General features: G+C 56.4%; 1 protein-coding gene across 4 annotated transcripts in view; it reads left to right on the top strand.

Annotated features, from left to right (window-relative positions):
- Positions 1–15,174, top strand: part of ACTN1 (actinin alpha 1) — an 86,747-nt gene extending 71,573 nt beyond the window's left edge. For 2 of the 4 annotated variants that reach the window (XM_037158636.2, XM_037158638.2), the window contains 13 exons: positions 798–890; positions 2,276–2,506; positions 4,160–4,307; positions 6,174–6,324; positions 6,815–6,923; positions 7,418–7,558; positions 8,532–8,714; positions 8,993–9,127; positions 10,235–10,414; positions 11,123–11,269; positions 12,246–12,326; positions 14,083–14,241; positions 14,498–15,174. In XM_037158636.2, coding sequence (XP_037014531.2) covers positions 798–890; positions 2,276–2,506; positions 4,160–4,307; positions 6,174–6,324; positions 6,815–6,923; positions 7,418–7,558; positions 8,532–8,714; positions 8,993–9,127; positions 10,235–10,414; positions 11,123–11,269; positions 12,246–12,326; positions 14,083–14,241; positions 14,498–14,656 — 1,917 coding nt within the window. In that variant the 3' untranslated portion in view covers positions 14,657–15,174. Of the gene's footprint in view, positions 1–797; positions 891–2,275; positions 2,507–4,159; positions 4,308–6,173; positions 6,325–6,814; positions 6,924–7,417; positions 7,559–8,531; positions 8,715–8,992; positions 9,128–10,234; positions 10,415–11,122; positions 11,270–12,245; positions 12,327–12,808; positions 12,875–14,082; positions 14,242–14,497 lie in introns of all 4 variants that reach the window. The other 2 variants (XM_037158639.2, XM_037158637.2) reach the window with 2 other exon arrangements.
- Positions 15,175–19,625: the final 4,451 nt, after the last annotated feature.

The following is a 19,625-nucleotide window of genomic DNA, read 5'->3' as shown; positions in this document are numbered from 1 at the left end:
TGTCTCCCTTTCTACCCCAGAGGCCCCAAAAGGCTTTGAGTTCCCCTCCCATGGAGTTGGCTTAGGGTGTGCAGGAGAGCACAGCTGAATTTAGAAGTCCCCCGAGTGACGTGGATTAGGAGCGCCTGCCCCCTGCTGGTGTTGGGTACACTGTGGACCTCTGTGTGTGGTGGCCCTTCATCCCCTTTTGTTTCCCTGGCTGCCGAGCCCCACCTCCCAGGGCATGGCGTGGCTTTCCCAGAGGTGCCCGAGCCTTGCTCGTGCTGGGTTCCTCCCCGAGTCCTGCCTTTTGCACAGTAGTGGGTGCCTCCGTTTTCTCCAAAGTGTTTTGAACTTGGGGTTAGGAGCCTTGAGAGACTCTGCAGGGATCCTGAGAGGCCCCGTTGCTTCCAGTCAGCACTCATTCCAGGACGCCCTGATTTGAATTCCTGCATCTCCAAGGTCCTGGCAAACCCAGATTGCGGTCCTGAGTCTTGGGATGCAGGGCCTTCACTTGGAATTCCAGGGTGGGCGTGAAATCGCCTCCCCACCTGACCTGAGCATTTGGATTCCATCAGTCATTGGACCCGTTTCTTTCCAACACGTGTGTTGGGTCTCAGACTCTGGCCCGTCTCTCGGGGCCTACCTAGTTCACCCAGCAAGACCTCTCCTCCAGCCTGGGCTGCCAAAGAGGAGGGATGAGGTGGTAAATTCCAGGTCTTGTGAGCTGCAGGGGTAGAAGGGGGCTTTGTTGGTGTACATCTGTACCAGGTGCTCCTGCTGCGGGTGGCTGACTGTGACCCTTGTCTCCTTGCCAGGCGGAGACAGCAGCCAACCGTATCTGCAAGGTGCTGGCCGTCAACCAGGAGAACGAACAGCTCATGGAAGACTACGAGAAGCTGGCCAGTGATGTAGGTGCCCCTGGGGTCCCCTGGCCCCAGCAGGGACCTGTCACCCACCCCAGGAGAAAAGGGAGCCCCCAAACCTGTACCTTTAAATCCGTCCCTGGAACACAGCCCCAGGCCGGGTGCAGTTCCTGGTCCCAGGGGACCCCAGTTGACCCAGGGGAGTGTTGGTTCCTCTCTGACGCTCCCAGAAAGCAGAGGGGTGAGTCAGGAGCCAGTCTGTGGGCTTCAGGGAGCAAGTTCCCGGCTTTTTCTGTCGTCAACAGTGAGCCTGGGAAATCCCTTCACCTCTCTGGGCCTTGGATTTTTCCCTTGTCAAGTGAGCCGAGGGGTCTCAGAGGCCTTTCCAGCCTGGTAGGCGGGTCTGGGAGTTCCCCTTGCACTAGAAAAGCAGTCCACCTGGGTCTGAGAGGGTGTGAACTGGGCACAGATAAGTGCTGGCTCAGGTTAGCTCCATGGCTGGGCAACGCCCCACCCCCAGCCAGGGGACAGGATGGGACAGGGCTGGGTGTGCTGTCCTGCCATTGACTACATTTGGGTCTTAAAGGCTCCACCTGCTTCTTCTGTAAAAGAACTCAGCTTTCTGCACAGCTCTGCCCCTGTGTCTGGGTGGGTCAGCCATCCAGCAGAGTAGGACCCCGAGTTCTGGGGCCCAAGTGCCCGGGTGTGCTCACTAATTCGCCATTCTAGCTGGGGCACCTTGGCAAGTCACATGACCGCCCAGGGCCTTGGTTACCTGCTCTGTACCTTGTCGGGGGGAGGGTGGGGAATCATAGCACTTAACCCCATAGGATTCCCGTGATTGTTCAGATGATTTAGTTCGGGAGACGTGCCTGGCGTCTTGCAGGTGATTGATATACTTCCTATCACCACTTCCACGCCTCCTTCATCACCTACTCAAGGAAAACAGTCCAGGCTCTTTCCTGCAGGGGCCCCAGAAGCCAGCCACTTTTACGTGGGACCACATCCTAGAATCCTAGAAGGTCAGGTGGAAGGACCGCAGGGAGCAACTGTTACCCCCTCCATGGTATAGACAAGGAAATGGAGGCCCAGCCAGGTACTAGACCTTGAACTAGAGCTCAGGGTCTCTTGCTTCTAGTCGAGCCATCTTCCCACCAGGTCTGTGGTTGTTCCCTCGGCCGAGCAGTAGGCTGTGATGCTGGCTGTCAGTTTACGTAGCTTAGTGGCTGAGTTTCCCGAGGCCCAGGTTCTCGGAGGGAACACCCTGGGGCCTGGCCTCGTGGCCCGGGAACGGCCCAGGGGGTAGCTGGGGAAGTGTGCTGTCAGGAAAGACCCTTCCCACCGCCTCCGGTGTGGGAAGGGACCTCAGAGGACAGGGAAGCCGGCCCTGCCTCCCCGCAGCTTCGCACCCTGACCCCCTCACCCCACAGCTGCTGGAGTGGATCCGCCGCACCATCCCGTGGCTGGAGAACCGGGTGCCCGAGAACACCATGCACGCCATGCAGCAGAAGCTGGAGGACTTCCGCGACTACCGGCGCCTGCACAAGCCGCCCAAGGTGCAGGAGAAGTGCCAGCTGGAGATCAACTTCAACACGCTGCAGACCAAGCTGCGCCTCAGCAACCGGCCCGCCTTCATGCCCTCCGAGGGCAGGATGGTCTCGGTGAGCCTCAGGGGCCAGCCCAGGGGCCCAGCCAGGTCGGCTTCTGTCCCCAAGCTGCTCCAGTGTGGTGCCACAGCAGGCCCGACCCGCACACACACTGCAGAGTCATTTCTCCCTCCAGCTTACCCCCAGGCTCCAGCCTGCACTCAGCGAGGTGGGGCAGCTTCTCTCCCCGGGGAGAGAGCCCCCTCGCCCCCGACCGTTCTGGGCCACACTGGCCCTTCCAGGCCCCTGAACGTCCACCCCAGACTCCCCAGGACTGCCAGTTTCCCCCACCCCCAAACCTCAGCTTTGCAAACCCAGTGCTGTTCAACATACTGAACCAAAACAGGGCATAATTCGGTAGTGATAAAGATAATCTTTACTTCCATGGACTCTTGCCTTAAGCACTTAAAAAAACGTATATTACCTTAAACAAGTAACAGGTTTTTATGGTAGGTTATTTCACAAATACAAATAAGCAAAATACAGAGACTAGAAATTACTTATTACTAACTTAAAAAATTCGGGGTGGGGAGATTCTTAGTTTTCTAAATAAATACAATTTTTAAGGCAATCCTAAAACAGGTTTTATTTAGTAAATTGCTTTGAAGAAAAGCTAGCATTGCAACCAGTTCCCATGTCCTGTGACATACATGTCACTTTGTATGTTCCTCCCTCTTTCCCCTGAGGACTGAGGGAGAAATGTTATAAGCCACAGACATGCATGAAAGAAACTTTAAAAACTCGCCAGGTTAGAGCAGAGCGTTCACCCTTTAAAATGGACAGTAATGAGAAGACCCGGGCACGTAAGGCAGGAAGTGGGACAGGGGGACTCCCGGGCAAGACCTGCCATCGGCATTAGAAGGAGACAGTACCCCAGGGACGCCTGGAGGAGAGGGGAAAGGCCCCCCGACATGGCGGATGCGGTTGGGAAGATTGCAGTCCTTTTATGGCTTCCAGGCTCAGTCAGGGGCTTGTGAGTAACCAGAGCCACTGCCGGTCAGAGGGTGCTCAGTGCAGTTTAGGAAAAGTGCCGCCACCACCCCTCCTTGGGCAGATGCAGCCTGGCCCCCGGGCACATGGTGGGGACCGAGCTGGGGACTCCAGTGGCATGCGGGCCGGATTCTTCAGCCCATTGCTGCCTAGCCCGGTGCCCTCATGCATGGCGACTGTGGTGGGGGCCCTGTCGGTGGTTCCCTGTGTAAAGACCTGTGCATTTGTGTTTAGCATGTCACTATCCTTGGGCTCTTTGGCCAGCTCTCCCAGGTCAGGGTGTTCGCAGACTCCAGGCTACTTCCCAGCAATCAAGAAATGTGGGGAGCGTGGGAGCTTCCCATGCCTGCTTGCCTGGTTCAATTCATTGCTCTGTTTTCCCTGCTGGCCATTCAAACCCTGTGATTGGTCAGAATCCTGGTGGAAGTCAGTCCTGGGGCCACAGAGGGTTTGGGGCTCTTTCCGCACAGGGCTGCACACCCAAAGCCCCATAGTCGGGTCACTCATGTGGACTCGGGCCCCCATTCTCTGCCTGGGGCCCAGGAGCCCAGGGCAATACCAGTGGAGTTGGCTGGGTGAGGCCGGATGTGGGGAAGAGGCTCCTCCTGGAAAGCGTGGAGCAGCTGTGGGGGGCTCGGCGGCCAGGTGGGACTGACCGTGTGCTTTCCATCCCCGCAGGATATCAACAGTGCCTGGGGCTGCCTGGAGCAGGCGGAGAAGGGCTACGAGGAGTGGCTGCTGAACGAGATCCGGAGGCTGGAGCGGCTCGACCACCTGGCAGAGAAGTTTCGGCAGAAGGCTTCTATTCACGAGGCCTGGACGGATGGTGAGGCCCGCCCGGCCTCCTGACTCCCCGAGGCTTCTGGCTTTCACGCTCCCCCAGCCCAGCTGCCAGCCACAACTTCCTTCCCTTCCTTTTGTCGGTTTTCTTCTCTCTCACTCACTCTTCGACATTAGGCAGGTTCAGTCAGCCTTCCTCTGGTGGCCTCAGTGTTCTCATCTGTGAGGTGGGGGTGCCGATAGGGACATTCTGGCAGGGTTACGAGAAGTAGGTGAACTGGGACATGTGAAGCCCTGTGGTGAGTTCCCTGGGTATTTTTCCTCCACTGCCTTCCCTCTTCCTGCTTCTGGCCTCCAGTGACAGAGAAGAGAGCCCTGCCTCAGCATGTGTGCGTCTCCATTACTCCAACCTGGGGGCACATCATAGGGCCCTGTGACCGTGTCCACTGGAGCCCCGGGTGAGACCCCACTCACTGGCCAGTGCAGCTCACTGCTCCGAGACTTCCCAGTTGCAGTCTATTATGCCTTTCATACCTTAGGCTAGAGACTAGAGACGAGTAGGGACAGCCCCATGGCACTTGGTAGTGGCTTGGTGTAGGGGTAGGGGTACACTGGACTCAGCCAAGGGGGGTGGGTTTAGCTCCCTGTTGTAAGTACGTACGCTAGGCTTTGTGCACTGTGTGCATGAAGGTATATATCCCGGCGTGGACGGTGCAGAATAGAAGGGGGTGGTGGGGGTGGTCCTGATTCACCCACATACTTCTCTCTTGTCCTCTCCGGGGCCAAGGGACAGCTCAGACAAGGTCCAGAGCAGGAACTGCCTTGTCAGCGTGCCAGCCTCCAGTGCTGGATGCCGGTGCGACCTGACGAAAGCAACTCAGCCGCGTAGATTCATTCATACCGAACGGTGCATTGCTCACCACCCCGGGATTCCATGTGTCTTAAGACCATCTAAAGAATTGATCCTAAACATGGGGGTGGGGAACCTCATGTCTGGAGATGTGTGGGGTGAGACCCTCCACAGTTAGCGAGCAGAGGGGCCTGTCTGCCCACAGCAGGGGATTCAGCCACTCAACAGAAGGTTACACAGCTGTGGCAGTGGCCCCTGTGAGGGCTGGAGCCAGGGCAGACACTCGGATGATGTGCTGCTGACTATGTCCAAAGCGGGAAGCATAACTTACATGTACCCTGCGGTTTTACGACAACACCCGTGCAAGGAAAGACGGAAAGGAGTAGATAAGTGGGCTCATCTGTGGGTCTTTTGTATTGTTGTATTATTATTCTGACTTAAAGGAAAGAGGAGAGAGAAGGGAAGAAATACCACATTTTTGGACACAGCCCTCGGCCTCAAAAGCCAGCCCGTGTTTACTGACAGGGCTGGGCATCCATGACGGGTGCAAACACGGGGTGGGCGGTGAGGGCGGTCAGTCCCTGTCCTGGGCTAGTCCCCTCACAAGGCAGCTGGGAACCTCCTCTAACAAGAGTCCTGGGAGGTCGCGTCTCCTCCCATTTTCCTCCTGGGAAGGGCGTGACTGTAAAATGCGACGCTCCTGACTGCTTGGCTTATTTTTTCCTGGTCACATTACTGGGCACAGATTGTTTCCTGCTGTTTGTAGAGTGAACATTATGCTCCATACGCTCCCCGTAGTCCTGCAGAGCCTTTGTCCATAACCACTCTGATTCTGCTCCGCTATGTATACTCTGTGGAGAACACTAACTGGCCTGGCCTGGCCCCCTAGTTGGACGTTCTGGCGTCTCTGCAGATGATTGATCAGTGTACAGCGGGCATCTCTTTGGGGCGTGCCCTTGGAACTGGAGCGCCTGGGGCCCTGAGGGGTGGGTGGTCAGGTCAAGGTGTCCGCTTTCCCTCATGCCCTGGCTTCAGCTCAGCGTACCATCTTTCTGAACTCAGGCAAAGAGGTCATGCTGCGGCAGAAGGATTATGAGACGGCCACCCTCTCAGAGATCAAGGCCCTGCTCAAGAAGCACGAAGCCTTTGAGAGCGACCTGGCTGCCCACCAGGACCGTGTGGAGCAGATCGCCGCCATTGCACAGGAGCTCAAGTAAGTGTGGCCTGCAGATGGGCCACGTGGACCTGATGAGGGAGGGGGTGGGAACAGCCTGGCACCGGGTCAGGGAGGTCACCAATATGGGAGACTACGAATGTCCCTGCAAGTGGGGAATGAGCCCATGACCCTTCCTGCCACGGGCCTTCGGTCCTTACCTGTAACCAGCGCAGGACCAGAGGGTGACCAAGGCGCTGAGCTCTAGTGAAAGCATCAGTGTTTCCTTGATGTTGTGCTTCAGCTGGAGACTGGCACTGCCTCCAGCCGAGGTTGGGGTGGAGGGGCCTCAGGGAGGAGGACTGGCCTTCTTTGGTCTTCTCCCAGTGGTGTCCTAAAAGCCAAGGAGTCGGGAGGCTGGGAGGGGCTCCTGGAAGGTCGTGATGAAGCGAGTAGACCCGGCCTCCCAACACCAGCAGCGCCTCCGGAGGCGGAGGGCCGGCCCAGAGGTGGCCTGGCTCACCTGACGCTTCCATCTCTTCTCCCCCAGTGAGCTGGACTATTACGACTCACCCAGTGTCAACGCCCGGTGCCAAAAGATCTGTGACCAGTGGGACAATTTAGGGGCCCTGACCCAGAAGCGGAGGGAAGCCCTGGAGGTGAGGGCCCCAAGGGAGATGGAGGCCCGCCTCCTGCCACTCTGCGTGCCCCTTCCTGCTTTGTGACTCCCTTTGCTTTGGGCCGAAAGGCCCTGCTGGGCCCCCAGAACCCCCCCATCATGGTCTGAGCATGGACGGCTCACGCTGGCGCTGGATGTGGGCTTTGCTCTGTGGGGTGCTTCTTTTCTTGCCCAAACCATATCTCATCCCCCCGGTGTAGAGCGCTTAGCCCAACTCCAGCCCTTTGAGAACTTTCCTATTCTACAAACCAGACTCTGGGGGCCAGGCCGGGTGATTCTAAAGTGGGGTGGCCTGTACACTCTGCATACAAACCAGTGCCCCAGAGGCAGGCTGCTCTTCATGCCTGAGTTAGTCTGGTACTTCCGGGCCCGGACCACTTGGGTCTGGTCGGGAGGCACTTGGGGGGCGGAGAAGGATTCTGGATGTAACTCTGCTTAACATCTTCCCTCCCCCACCCCATTCGGCACTCCCAGCGGACAGAAAAACTGCTGGAAACCATTGACCAGCTGTACTTGGAGTACGCCAAGCGGGCTGCACCCTTCAACAACTGGATGGAGGGGGCCATGGAGGACCTGCAGGACACCTTCATCGTGCACACCATCGAGGAGATCCAGGTGTGCGGCTGCCTGTGGCCCACACCCTGCCAGCCCCACTCCCGAGGGACTGCCCCTGCAGGGGCAGGACTGGGGACAGCCTGCCGAGGATTCCCTAGATTTGAAACCGCCGCATTTTATTTATTTTGATTAGGGAACGTTCGCACATGGCATAATGCCTAAAAGATAAAAAAACAACTCAGCAAGTTCTGGGTCTTGGCCCCTGGCCCCAGTGCCCCCGCCCAGAGAAAAGCTGTATGTCTACACAGCCTCTGCATATGCAAGCAGATACATTTATTAACAGATTCTCCTCCCTTTTTTTACACAAAAAAGTATGTTGTATAATATACTGTATTTTGAACCTTTTTGAAAAAGATTTTATTTATTGATTTTTAGAGAGAGGGGAAGTGAGGGAGAGAGGGACAGAAACATCAATGTGTGGTTGCCTCTTGCATGCCCCCTACTGGGGACCTGGCTGGTAACCCAGGCATGTGCCCTAACTGGGAATCGAACCCGCGACCCTTTGGTTCGCAGGCTGGCACTCGGTCCACTGAGCCACACCAGCCAAGGTGGAACCTTTACTTTTAATTTAATAGTTACCTTGGAACTTATTTCGTATTAATGAACTGCTCTGTCACTCTCATAGACAGCTGTAGAGGGTTAGATTGAAAGGGGTTTTGCAAAGTGCTGAGGAAGCCCATGTTGAGGGAGGTCACCAGGGGGCAGGCCTTGGGGCACCCCTTGTCCCTGACCTGACTGTGGGGTGGTGACTGCCCCCGGGTTGCTGCTGGCTTCACCAGCCCCGGGCATGAAGCCGTTGCTTTGACGCCTGTGCCTCCACCTTCCCAGGCCAGCCCTGCCTCTTGGTTCTGAGCCCTGAGAAGCTTTGGTTGACACCTCCCAGCCTCTGGGGGCCCTTCCACCCATGTCCACTCACTGGAGACAGAGGCCCCTCCAGTTATTGTCCTCGTCCTGAATGCCCATCTCTGTCCAGGGACTGACCACAGCCCACGAGCAGTTCAAGGCCACCCTCCCCGACGCCGACAAGGAGCGCCTCGCCATCCTAGGCATCCACAACGAGGTGTCCAAGATTGTCCAGACCTACCACGTCAACATGGCGGGCACCAACCCCTACACGACCATCACGCCTCAGGAGATCAATGGCAAATGGGACCACGTGAGTGCGAGGGCTGGACAGGGCTCTGGCTGGGCCGTTGCAAGTTTCATAAAGGCAGGGGTTTGTATCCCTTTTTGGTTGGTTGACTTTTAAATTGATTTCAATTTTTTTTGTTATCATCACATAGTCAAAACCGTCAAGTTAACACATGACTGAATTTCTACAGCAGTCACGTCTGTACTCCTGTGAAGTTACCGACTGGCCCCTTCCCTTTTCCTCTGTGATATGGGCGGAGCGATGGCCCATTCCCCAGCGTCCTGTGGTTGTCCCTGTCCCAGGTGCGGCAGCTGGTGCCTCGGAGGGACCAGGCCCTGACGGAGGAGCACGCCCGCCAGCAGCACAATGAGAGGCTACGCAAGCAGTTCGGGGCGCAGGCCAACGTCATCGGGCCCTGGATCCAGACCAAGATGGAGGTGGGTCCCACCAGGGGAGGCAGGAATGAGGCTCCCCCACCCCCTTCCCAGCACCATCCAGGCCAGAAGGGCTTGTCTCGTCTCCTCCCAGGTGGGACCTGGGGCAGACTGTCGGTCCTGAGCCTGTGACTGGTTTGGTGCCCTGCAAAGGGTGCGGAGCTCGTGTAAGGAGGCCTGAAGGCCGATCCCAGTGTCAGGCTGGGGAGCGAAGGCCACACAGGGACACCACTGAAGAGTCACACCAGCAGGTTCCACAGCAGGATCAGTGCCTGGGTGGCTGGCTTGGCTTTCCCTTAGGCTGGTCTGGCTGACTGGGTCTCTTTCTTCATTGTCACAGCTCCTAAGCTGTGAGCATGGTCAAAGATGATGTCCCCAGAGAGAGAACTGACCCTCGGACAAGCGTGGAACTTCCTATTGAATTGTGTGGGCCGGATAGTGGGGTGCTGTAGGTCAAGGAAGGGATACTCCTGTTGGGTTACGGCATGGTGTCCCTCCGAGTTTTGAGGGCAGAGCCCCGGATGAGTTCGCGTTTATGCCTCCCCTGCACCTGACCCCCACCGGCTTAGCACATTGTGCATTGTAGGTTCTCAGGAAATATTTGCTGGGTTGATTTGAGTGCTCAGAGAGTGTTTGAGAAACAGGGTTTGTCCACACGGGTGAAAGACCAACAGACACAAGGGTTAGACGTGGCTCACGGAGACGGGTGGTGTGGTGGTGGGCCGGGGCGGCCCCTGGGCAGGTAAGCCGGGTGCACTGAGGCTGTGAGGGCCTGGCTCAGTGGGCACTGCAAGGGTCCCCGAGACGAGCGATGGTCAGGAATAAGGCTTTGGGAAGGGAGTTTGAATAGCAAGCCAAGGTTAGGTTAGTGGCTGACCTTGAATTCCATTCCTAAAACTGACAGGTAACTGAGAGATCGTGGGTGCGGGGGTGGTGATTCATTTAGTGATAGCAGTGCCTGCCTCGGTGATGCTATTTCCGTACCCTGGAGCACTCTTGCTGAGTGTGTCTAGCTCCAGCCTTACTAATTACCCCTGATGGGGGCCCCAGTCCCCACCCAGGGGCATAGAAGGGGGTGGTCTGACAAGGGCTTCCTTCCCGGCTGAGCAGGAGATCGGGAGGATCTCCATCGAGATGCACGGGACCCTGGAGGACCAGCTCAGCCACCTGCGACAGTACGAGAAGAGCATCGTCAACTACAAGCCCAAGATCGACCAGCTGGAGGGCGACCACCAGCTCATCCAGGAGGCACTTATCTTCGACAACAAGCACACCAACTACACCATGGAGGTGGGCGTCTCGCTGTGCTTCTCTGGGGAGGAAGCCACAGACCCCCATCTGTCCCCCGTTCCTGGGCTGGGGCGGGAGGAGGCCACCATCTTCCCAGGAAACTGGCCACCGAAGGACCCACTCTGACTTTAGAGGGAGGGAGCCCTCACCTCTCACCCTGGGAGCTCTGGGCCTTCTATCCTCAGTGCCTTCGGAATTTCCCAAGGAGCTTGTTGACAGATTTCTAGGCCCCGCCTCCTGAATCCACTAGATCTGGGGTGGGGCTCAGGAATCTAATATCTTAACACATGCACCCCGGTGATTCTGATGCGGTGGTCTCCAGGTGCTGCCTTAGGCACCTGCACTCCAGTCAACCACTTGTTTTGACTGTGAAGGCATGTGCGTGTGGTCCTGGGGTTGGTTATTCAAAGAGTTACCCATTTTCTGTCCTTTAGTCTTCCCCATTACCAAATTCCTTTCTACCCCCACCCACACTGGCGATTCTGGTCCCTGCTGCCCCAGGCAGAGGCCACCACCCAGGCTGCCTTTTCCCCTTCATCCCCTGGGTCCTCGGTCCTGGTGTCTTGTTCTGGTTCCCTTGTGTCTACTGACACCGGATCTGCACAGAAAGCTGGGTTTGATTGCTTGGACCATTCTGATGGTTGGGGGAGGGAGTGGGCAGCCGGGGCCGGGGGTCCTGCTGCTGACAGGCTCCTCCCCCACATGCAGCACATACGCGTGGGCTGGGAGCAGCTCCTGACCACCATCGCCAGGACCATCAATGAGGTGGAGAACCAGATCCTGACCCGGGATGCCAAGGGCATCAGCCAGGAGCAGATGAACGAGTTCCGGGCCTCCTTTAACCACTTCGACCGGGTGAGAGACCCACCCCCTGCGCTCGCTTAGAGCAGCCCCCAGTCCCTGCCCCAGGGCCCTGGAGGGCACTGCCCTGGGTGTGGGCGGCCTTGCTGGATCCAGCTCCTGGGCAGGTGAGGAGAGGAGGGAGGAGCCGATCCCGCTGCCATCAGCCTGCCCTGACGCTGCATCGCACGATGCCAGCCTTAGAATGCCAGTCCTGGTGTCCCATGAGCCTCTCTGCTTTCCTGGAGGGAGCTCATACTGTGGGTAGAGAAAGGACCCTAGACCCCTGACCTTTGCTCTCCTACCAGGCATTGTCAGCCCTCGGGAGCAAGGTTACCATGGCCTCAAGCGAAGGCCTTTGGCCCCTGGCTGTGGGTACTGTCCCTTGCCTCTGCCTCAGGACAGAGGGGTGGGGGCTCCCTCCTGCCCCCCCTCCACCCCAGCCTTTGGGATACGGGGGATGTCAGAGCTCTCAGTCTGAGGCTCTCATGCAGCTCTGGGACAGGCTGGGTTCTACCTGGTACCCCTCCCAGTGCCCTGGGGCTTCGGGTGACCACAGGGGTGGCAGGGAGCATGGGGTCGGGTGCTGCCCACCGGTCTGCCTGCTTCACTGCCCTCTCAGCCCCTGGCTGGGTGAAGCCCTCCTGGGACCTGGGGTGGGGCACTGGGCTGGGGGTGGGCTGGGCACTTTTGGGGGCTTCTCACCCCCCCGTGGCTCCTCGTGCTCCCTTCTGGCCTGCCTCCCGGAGCAGGGCTGCGTGTGCCGGGGACAGGGTGCCCTCGGGGCCTCGTCCGTGTGTCTAACCATGTGCACTTTTATTTCCCCTCCTCCCCCACCCTGCCCACCCTCCACCCTTTCCGTGTGCATGCCTGTGTTTCTGTGTCCCTCCTCACACGCCACCCTCCCCCCGGGGCATGGCCCACCCCTCCCCTCACGACCCCCACCTCCCTGGCACCGCATGGCTCGCTGCCTGACGCACGGCGGCCCCAGGACCACTCCGGCACGCTGGGTCCCGAGGAGTTCAAAGCCTGCCTCATCAGCTTGGGCTATGATATTGGCAACGACCCCCAGGTACTGGCCTCCTGCATGGAGCACACTCAGGGGTGGCCTCCGGGGCAAGAAATAACGCGTGTTTCTCCTTTTTCTCTTCTCTGTCTGTCCGGATCTCCCTGTCTCCCTCTCCTGTGGGCCGTGGGGCTCGTCCTGTCCTGCTGTCCCCGCCTGGCCTGTGCCGGGCTCCTCCTCCCACTGCTCCGACCTTTGGCTCCGCTCGGTTGTCTTTCCTGGGAACCTGCCCGGTGCCCACCCTCCTCTCTCCTCGCCGTTCTCCATCCTGTGGACGGATTCTCGCATCTCCCTGCTCCGTCTTCCTCCTTCCCGGGGACGTTTTCCTGGATGTGTATTTACATCTGCTTCTCCTATGTCCCTCTCCCCTTCCTGACCCCGAAACCCTATACCTCCTCCTCCCCCTCTGGCCATCTGTGCCCTGTCTTCCTGGCCCCGGGCCTGCCCTTCCTCCTCCTCCTTGTGTCTTGGTGCCACTGCCCCCACAGAAGAAGACAGGCATGATGGACACGGATGATTTCCGAGCCTGCCTGATCTCCATGGGTTACAACATGGTAATGTAAACCCCACTCTCGGTCCTGGCGAGGAGCGGCCAGCCGGCCGCAGAGGCCAAGTCCTACCTGTGGTGGTCTGGATGCCCTCAGGCTAGGGCCTGCCCTCCCCAGAGGGGGCTCAAGGTTCTGGTCCGTGGGGAACACAGAGCCCTGAAGGCAGGGCCCAGCTGCAGAGCCTGTGCGTGCCTTGGAGGGCGGGCCGTCCCACCCGAGCCTGTGCCGGTTCGTCTTCTGGTGCTTACTCTGGAGATTGGCTTTCTCACACCCACCGTGGACAGCTGGGCTGACCCCGAGGCTAGCAGGAAGGACTGGTGGTTTGGGTGTTCTGGGTTTGGATTGGCATGCTTCATCTTGTAGGAGGCTTGGCGAGTTCTACCATTTCCCTGGCGAGGGCTTCAGCAGAGCCTGTGGCCCCTCTGCCTTTGCCCCAGGCTCCTTCCCACCCTTCTCAGCTGCCTGGCCTCATTCAGGCCATTTGAGGTGGGCGGGGGCCCTGGCCGGGCAGCCAGGTGACTCCTGGGCCAGGGTGCAACGTGCAGAGCAGCCCTTGGGCTGCCTGGGGACGAGAGCACGGGCTAGCAGCCATGAGTGAACCAGGGAGTAAGTCCCACCTTCACCATCACCAGCTTGGGGCCCGGGATGAGGCGAGGGGGACCCTGCCGGAGTGTTGTAAGGCTTAAATGAAGGAATTTACATGAGTGCTATGCATCTGTTTGGTGCATAGAAAGTACGGCACAGTGAGGAGAGCGCGGGCTGTGAAGCAAGACTGCCCACGTGTGACCTTGGGCAGGTCACTGAACCTGTCTGGGCCTCAGGTTTCTCATCTGGAGACCTGGTGGCAGCACACACCCACCTGATGTGGCCGTGGGGAGGGTTCCATGAACTGAAGTATACATGGCACTTAGAGCAGTGCCTGGTGTCTAATATACACTGTGTGGGTGTCAGCTGTTGCTATTGTTGTCATTGTCGTTATTATCAGCATTATGGGAATGTGCTGGGGGGGGGGGGCAGGCGTTTGCAGGGGATGGGAAGCCCTGAGTGGGACCTTCACTGTTGGGTGTTGGGTCCCTGTCATACCCTTGACACAACCCAGGTGAGGTCAGGGGCTGCTGCGCCCTCCTCTGTCACACCCAGGGTGTCGGGTCCCTACAGAGTCCCAGCAGGCTGTGCTCTGAGGTGACAGGCCTGGGGGTGGCTCTTCTCTCCAGGGAGAGGCAGAATTTGCCCGAATCATGAGCATTGTGGACCCCAACCGCCTGGGGGTAGTGACATTCCAGGCCTTCATCGACTTTATGTCCCGTGAGACAGCCGACACAGATACAGCAGACCAAGTCATGGCTTCCTTCAAGATCCTGGCTGGTGACAAGGTACATTGGCCAGGGTGGCAGTGCCGTGCTGGGGTGGCAGGCACTGGGTGGGCTCCAACTGCAGGGAGGATTGCGCATGCCTCCCCTGCCCATTCTCCCCAGGGTCTCCTTGTGTGGACGTGTGTACATAAGTACGCGGGATATACCAGCGTGTGTCTAGAAGTGTGAGGAGCGGCTGGAATGCGGGCAGCACGGGGCACGGTGAGGTTCACAGCCGCCGCGCTTTGCGGCCACGCTGACCTGGCTCTCTCCACAGAACTACATCACGGTGGATGAGCTGCGCCGAGAGCTGCCACCGGACCAGGCTGAGTACTGCATCGCGCGGATGGCGCCCTACGCAGGCCCCGACGCCGTGCCTGGTGCTCTGGACTACATGTCCTTCTCCACTGCGCTCTACGGCGAGAGTGACCTCTAACCCGCCGCACGGCTCCGGCGCCCGCCCCCTGCCCCTGCAAGCCCCGCCCCGCTCCCCCGCTGCCCACCCCACCCCACCGCCCCTTGAGCTGGGTCCCACGTGGCATCCAGCGCCCTGCCCGCCAAGTGACAGTTTACAAAGTTATTTTCTGCAAAAAAGAAAAAAGCTACGTTAAAAAAAAGTTAAAAAACCAAAAAACCGCATATTTTATTATAGAAAAAGTATTTTTTTCTCCACCAGAGTTAAATGGAAAAGAGGAAAAATTAACTATTTGCACCAAAATGTTTTGTTGTGACATAGGAAAATAACCAAGCACAATGTTATATTCCATCCTTTTCATCGATTTTTTTCTATCTGTTCCATCTGCTGTATTCATTTCTCCCATCTCGTGTCCATCTCGATGTGGGAAAGGGGGTGGGGGGAGGGGGATCTTGTCAAAAGGCACATTGGTGCATGTGTGTTTGCTAGCTCACTTGTCCATGAAAATATTTTATGATATTAAAGAAAATCTTTTGAAATGGTTGTTTTTTAAGGAAGAGAATTTATGTGGCTTGTCTCATTTTTAAGTCCAGGGGTGTGATTGGCCTCTTCATCAGCACACACTTTAAAAATATATATTTCCTGTTAAAAGTGGTCAGGACAGAATTGGAGGGTGGACGACTTCTATGCTGCTTGGCCTGGGCCATGTTAGAGCGACGGGGCTGCGTTGCAGCTCATGGCTCGCTCCTTGCAGAGTGTGTACGTGTGGTTGGGGCGGGGCCCCCGGGCTGGTGTGGGGCACCCACACACGCCCCTCGGCTGTCTGGCCCTGGTGCATCCCATCTTCTTGGGCTTCAGGTTCTTTGTTTGTTTTCTGCCACATCGAACTGCTCTGTGAGGTTGGTAGCCTCTGGTTTCTTTCCTTTTTGTCATGGAGGACAAATTGAGTTGTCTCAGAAGGTCACCTCAGCCCTTGCCAGTCAGGATGTCCCACGGACAGCAGCGTCCAGCGTCACCTGGGAGCTTGTGGGAAATGCAGGCTCTCGGGCTCCACCCCAGACCTTCTGAATCAGAATCCGCATGTTTGACAAAATCCCAGGGGTTCTGGAGGCACTGGCTCTGGCTTCTCCTGTGTTTCCTCCTCACCGGTCTCTCGTTCCCAAGGCTGTCAGTGACCGTGATGGTCACAGTGCTGCGGGCTGCGGGAATACAAGTTAGCAGCTGAAGCCATGGATCTGTGTTCCAGTTATGTCGGTGTCTAGGAGCAAAGTCAGTTGAGTGCCGCGGTGACAGGGAGCTGGGTTTGGCGAGGCTGCCAGGGTGTCCAGCATGGGTGAGCTGCAGTCCCGCTCTCGGGTGTTAAGTGGGGCTCACAGCGCTGTTGGGAAGTTGGTGGCATAACACACTGAGCTCCTAGAATATTAGTATACGTAAATATCAGCCTTAGTAAATTTTTTTTTAAAGATTTTATTTATCTTTAGAGGGGAAGGAAAGGAGAGAGGGAGAGAAAGAAACATCAATGTATGGTTGCCTTTCATGCATCCCCTGCTGGGAACTGGCCTGCAGGGAACCTGCCTGCAACCCAGGAATGTGCCCTGACTGGGAATCGAACCATGATTGTCTGGTTCGCAAGCCCGCACTCAATCCACTGAGCTACACCAGCCAGGGCTAGCCTTAGTAAATTTTTAAAAAGTATTTCATTCATTTATTTTTAGAGAGGGAGAGAAAAACATTGACTGGTTGCCTCCTGTGTGCACCCCAACCAGGGACGCAGCCCAGATACATGTCCTGACAACGGAATCAAACCAGCAACCTTTTGCTTTTCAGGATGATGCCGAAACAACTGAGCCACACCAATCAGAGCTGTGGTCAATCTTTTTTAAGTTTTAAGGGGTTCAGTTCAATCTCTTAAAACCCTTAACATGATCTGTCCCCTTATTGAAAAGGACGGAGATGAAATCAGAACTTACTGATTTGGGGCCAGCGATGACAGATAGATGACAGTCTTTGATGTGAGGCCCTCTTCTTGTTGAGGAATTGGTGCAGGAAATTTCTGGAATACCCACAGCCCTGGGAAAGAGGGTCAGGACAAGGGTGCTGCTCAGAAGAAAGGGGGCTGCACGGGGGGAGATGTTGGCATCTGCTTTGGAAGAACTCCTGTCGGTCTTACCTCTAGGGGGTGAAGTGCCCAGGAGATGCTCACTGTGGGTCTGCTGTGGCCGCAGCCCCTGGGGAGCATCGTAGTGCAGGCCAGAGCGTGGTCTCAGGTCAGAGTCGTCATGATGAGGTCCGTACACAGGACTGCTCGTCTTAGCTGTTCACGTGCAAGTCCAAACCAGGGCACAGTGTTACAGGGCTTGAGGAGAGGGGGAGATTGTTCCCCCCAGGAAGTCTCCTCAGCCCAGGGATCAGGCACTTTCATGTGCCTTAATTTCCAGAGATGTTATCAATCGGCCACCTTCAGTGCTCACTTAAGGTGTTGCCCTGGCTGGTGTGGCTTAGGGGACTGAGTGCTGGCCTGTGAACCAAAGGGTCCCTGATTCAATTCCCAGTCAGGGCACATGCCTGGGTTGCGGGCCAGGTCCCCAGTGGGGGATGCTCGAGAAGCAACCTGACATTGATGTTTCTCTCCCTCCCTTTCACCTTCCCCTCTCTAAAAATAAATAAAATATTTTTTTAAAAAAAGAAGAGTTACCAATTTATTCTATTTACAGCTATCAGAGAAATGCCCTTATTTGCATTTCTCAATGTTCAAGGGTGTTTATATATGTGCAAATGGCTAGTTATTTTAAATACAATTTTAATCTGTTAAAGAGGTGAAAACTTAAGTCTCAAGCTTTTAAGGTTATCATGCAATCTTGTTATATTGATAATGTATGTTTTCTGTAAAATAAAAACACTCTTGCTTGTCCTAATCATTCAGACATTTAGCAGATTAAATCCCCCAATTAACCCGGTTTACAAACATCATTAAATTCCTTTAAATATTTTAGATATAGTTCCAAGGTTTACTGATTCTTCCCAGGATGTTGGACTCCCAGCCCAGGGGAGACTCAAATCCAAACAGGAAGTCCTGCTCAGCACAAGGCAGTGAAGTCGAAATGGAGGAAGTCTCGTTCTCAGGAGCAGCCAGTTCAAAGCTTTTCAACGTTTCCTGACAATCCCGACACCTTCAGGATTAGAGTCACAGTCTCTCTCAGTTACACCTTTCAGACAAAAACCACAGTCAACAGTACACGCCAGGTTCTCTTATGTTGGTTAAGTACCTAAATCAGTCCACAGGTTGTCCTGATTTGTGCAAAACTGCTGAGCATAGCGGAGTATTAATACTAAGTTTAAAATACTGCATCTATTTACTTCTCTACAGGCGACTTTAAATCCCCTTACTCCTTGTTGCTGGTTTGGGGGTCAAAGGTTCAGAATCGGGGTACACTGTTAGATCACTTGGAGGTTCTAAACCAGGGCACGGGGGCCATGACGCTGGTTCCGACAGACATTGTCTGCTCTCGCCTGAGCCTGTGCTTTTCGCCTGTGCTTTTCGCCTGTGCTTTTCGTCTGGTGTGTTTCGCAGCCCATTGCAACGCTCGCCTCCTGGGAATCTGGGATTTGGCCTGCGCTCAGTTTTCACTGTAACCGACTCCCGCGTACTTTGGGTGATTGGGTAGATGGAAGCCTCCACCCCGACCCAGGTGGCAGGCCGTTCACTGTCCCCGCATCAAAGGGATGCGTTCTCCCCTGCCTGCGCGGAGCATGCAGGCCTTTTGTATCCTTATCCGCCCCTGCCCAGGTGTTCGTAGGGGCTTTGTTGTCAGTTTTGTAAAGGCCAGATACAAAAGTGGCTCCTCTGGCCTGTCAACCTCTTAGCAAATCCTAACGACCATCCCCGTATGAGGCTTGTCTTCAGGAGTGTGCTCTGTCCTCCATCGCTAGGCCCAATGCGGGCAGTCTCTGGGCTCAGTTACGGGCATTGAACAGGTTGGGGTGATGTGAGGCTGCAAGACAAGAATGCAGGCAGCCCCTTGAAGAAGGTAGAAAAGGCAAGGAATTGGATTCTCCCCTGGAGTCTTGAGAAGGAACCTAACCCTGGGGGCCTGTTTTGGATATCTGACCTCCTGATTATTAGAAGATAATAAATGTGTGTTGTTTCATCCCACTCCATGTGTGATCATTTGTTACGGCAGCTGTAGGAAACTAATACCTACTCCATTGTCCAGGCCTCTGGCAAGCCTGGCTGCCTCCCTGACATCAGTACCACCCATTACTGGCTTCAGAGAACCTGCCCAGCCTGAGTCGGTGGGCTGGTTAGTGGCATTGGACAGAGGCACTGAAGGCTGTGAGCTAATCCTTGGAGTGGAAAGCCTCACATGGAGAAGGTCCCCAAGGTCACAGGATGCCCCCTCATCCCCAGACTAGACCAAACTTAGGGGGACAGCGCAGAGGGACCTAAATAGCACTGCCACCCAAAACCCTGACAGACCCCATCGCTGGGCAGTGCCCCGGAGACAACACGGGACACACGTAACTGGCCCCTTTCATACCTGGCACCTGGCAAGCCCCTGGGTCAGAACTGGACATGTACGCTGAGGCCAGGAGGCCCCAGGTTTACAGGGCACTGCCGGAGAGGGTCGTTCAGCTACGCCACAGCTGTGGAAGCCACTTTGTGACCACTGAGGCCGTCAAAGTCCCGAGTATGGTGGGAGCACTGGTGTCTGAAATGCAGTTCAGACCTGAGCAGACAGCTTCAGTGGTGCCCAGGGGCCCCTTGCCTGGAACACAGACTAACCAGCTACCTCACAGACAAAGCAGAAAGAGGGTTGCAGGGTGTCACAGAACCGGAGCTAGGTGGCAGCCCAGCTTCAGGTAGGGACCAGCTGCAGACCCTGGAAGCCCCTCGGGAAGCTGCTTTCTCTCCACCTTATCTCGGCCACGCATGGCGGCTTCAGTCCTCTCTCCAGGGCCCAGCTTTCTCTGGTCATGACCCCCGTGGTGC

Source organism: Artibeus jamaicensis, unplaced genomic scaffold (assembly GCF_021234435.1).
Source record: "Artibeus jamaicensis isolate MK-2021 breed Jamaican fruit bat unplaced genomic scaffold, CSHL_Jam_final contig_851, whole genome shotgun sequence".
In the NCBI taxonomy this organism is placed as follows: domain Eukaryota; kingdom Metazoa; phylum Chordata; class Mammalia; order Chiroptera; family Phyllostomidae; genus Artibeus; species Artibeus jamaicensis.
The sequence above is the reverse complement of the archived record's forward strand: the minus strand, read 5'-3'. Positions and strand labels throughout refer to the sequence as shown.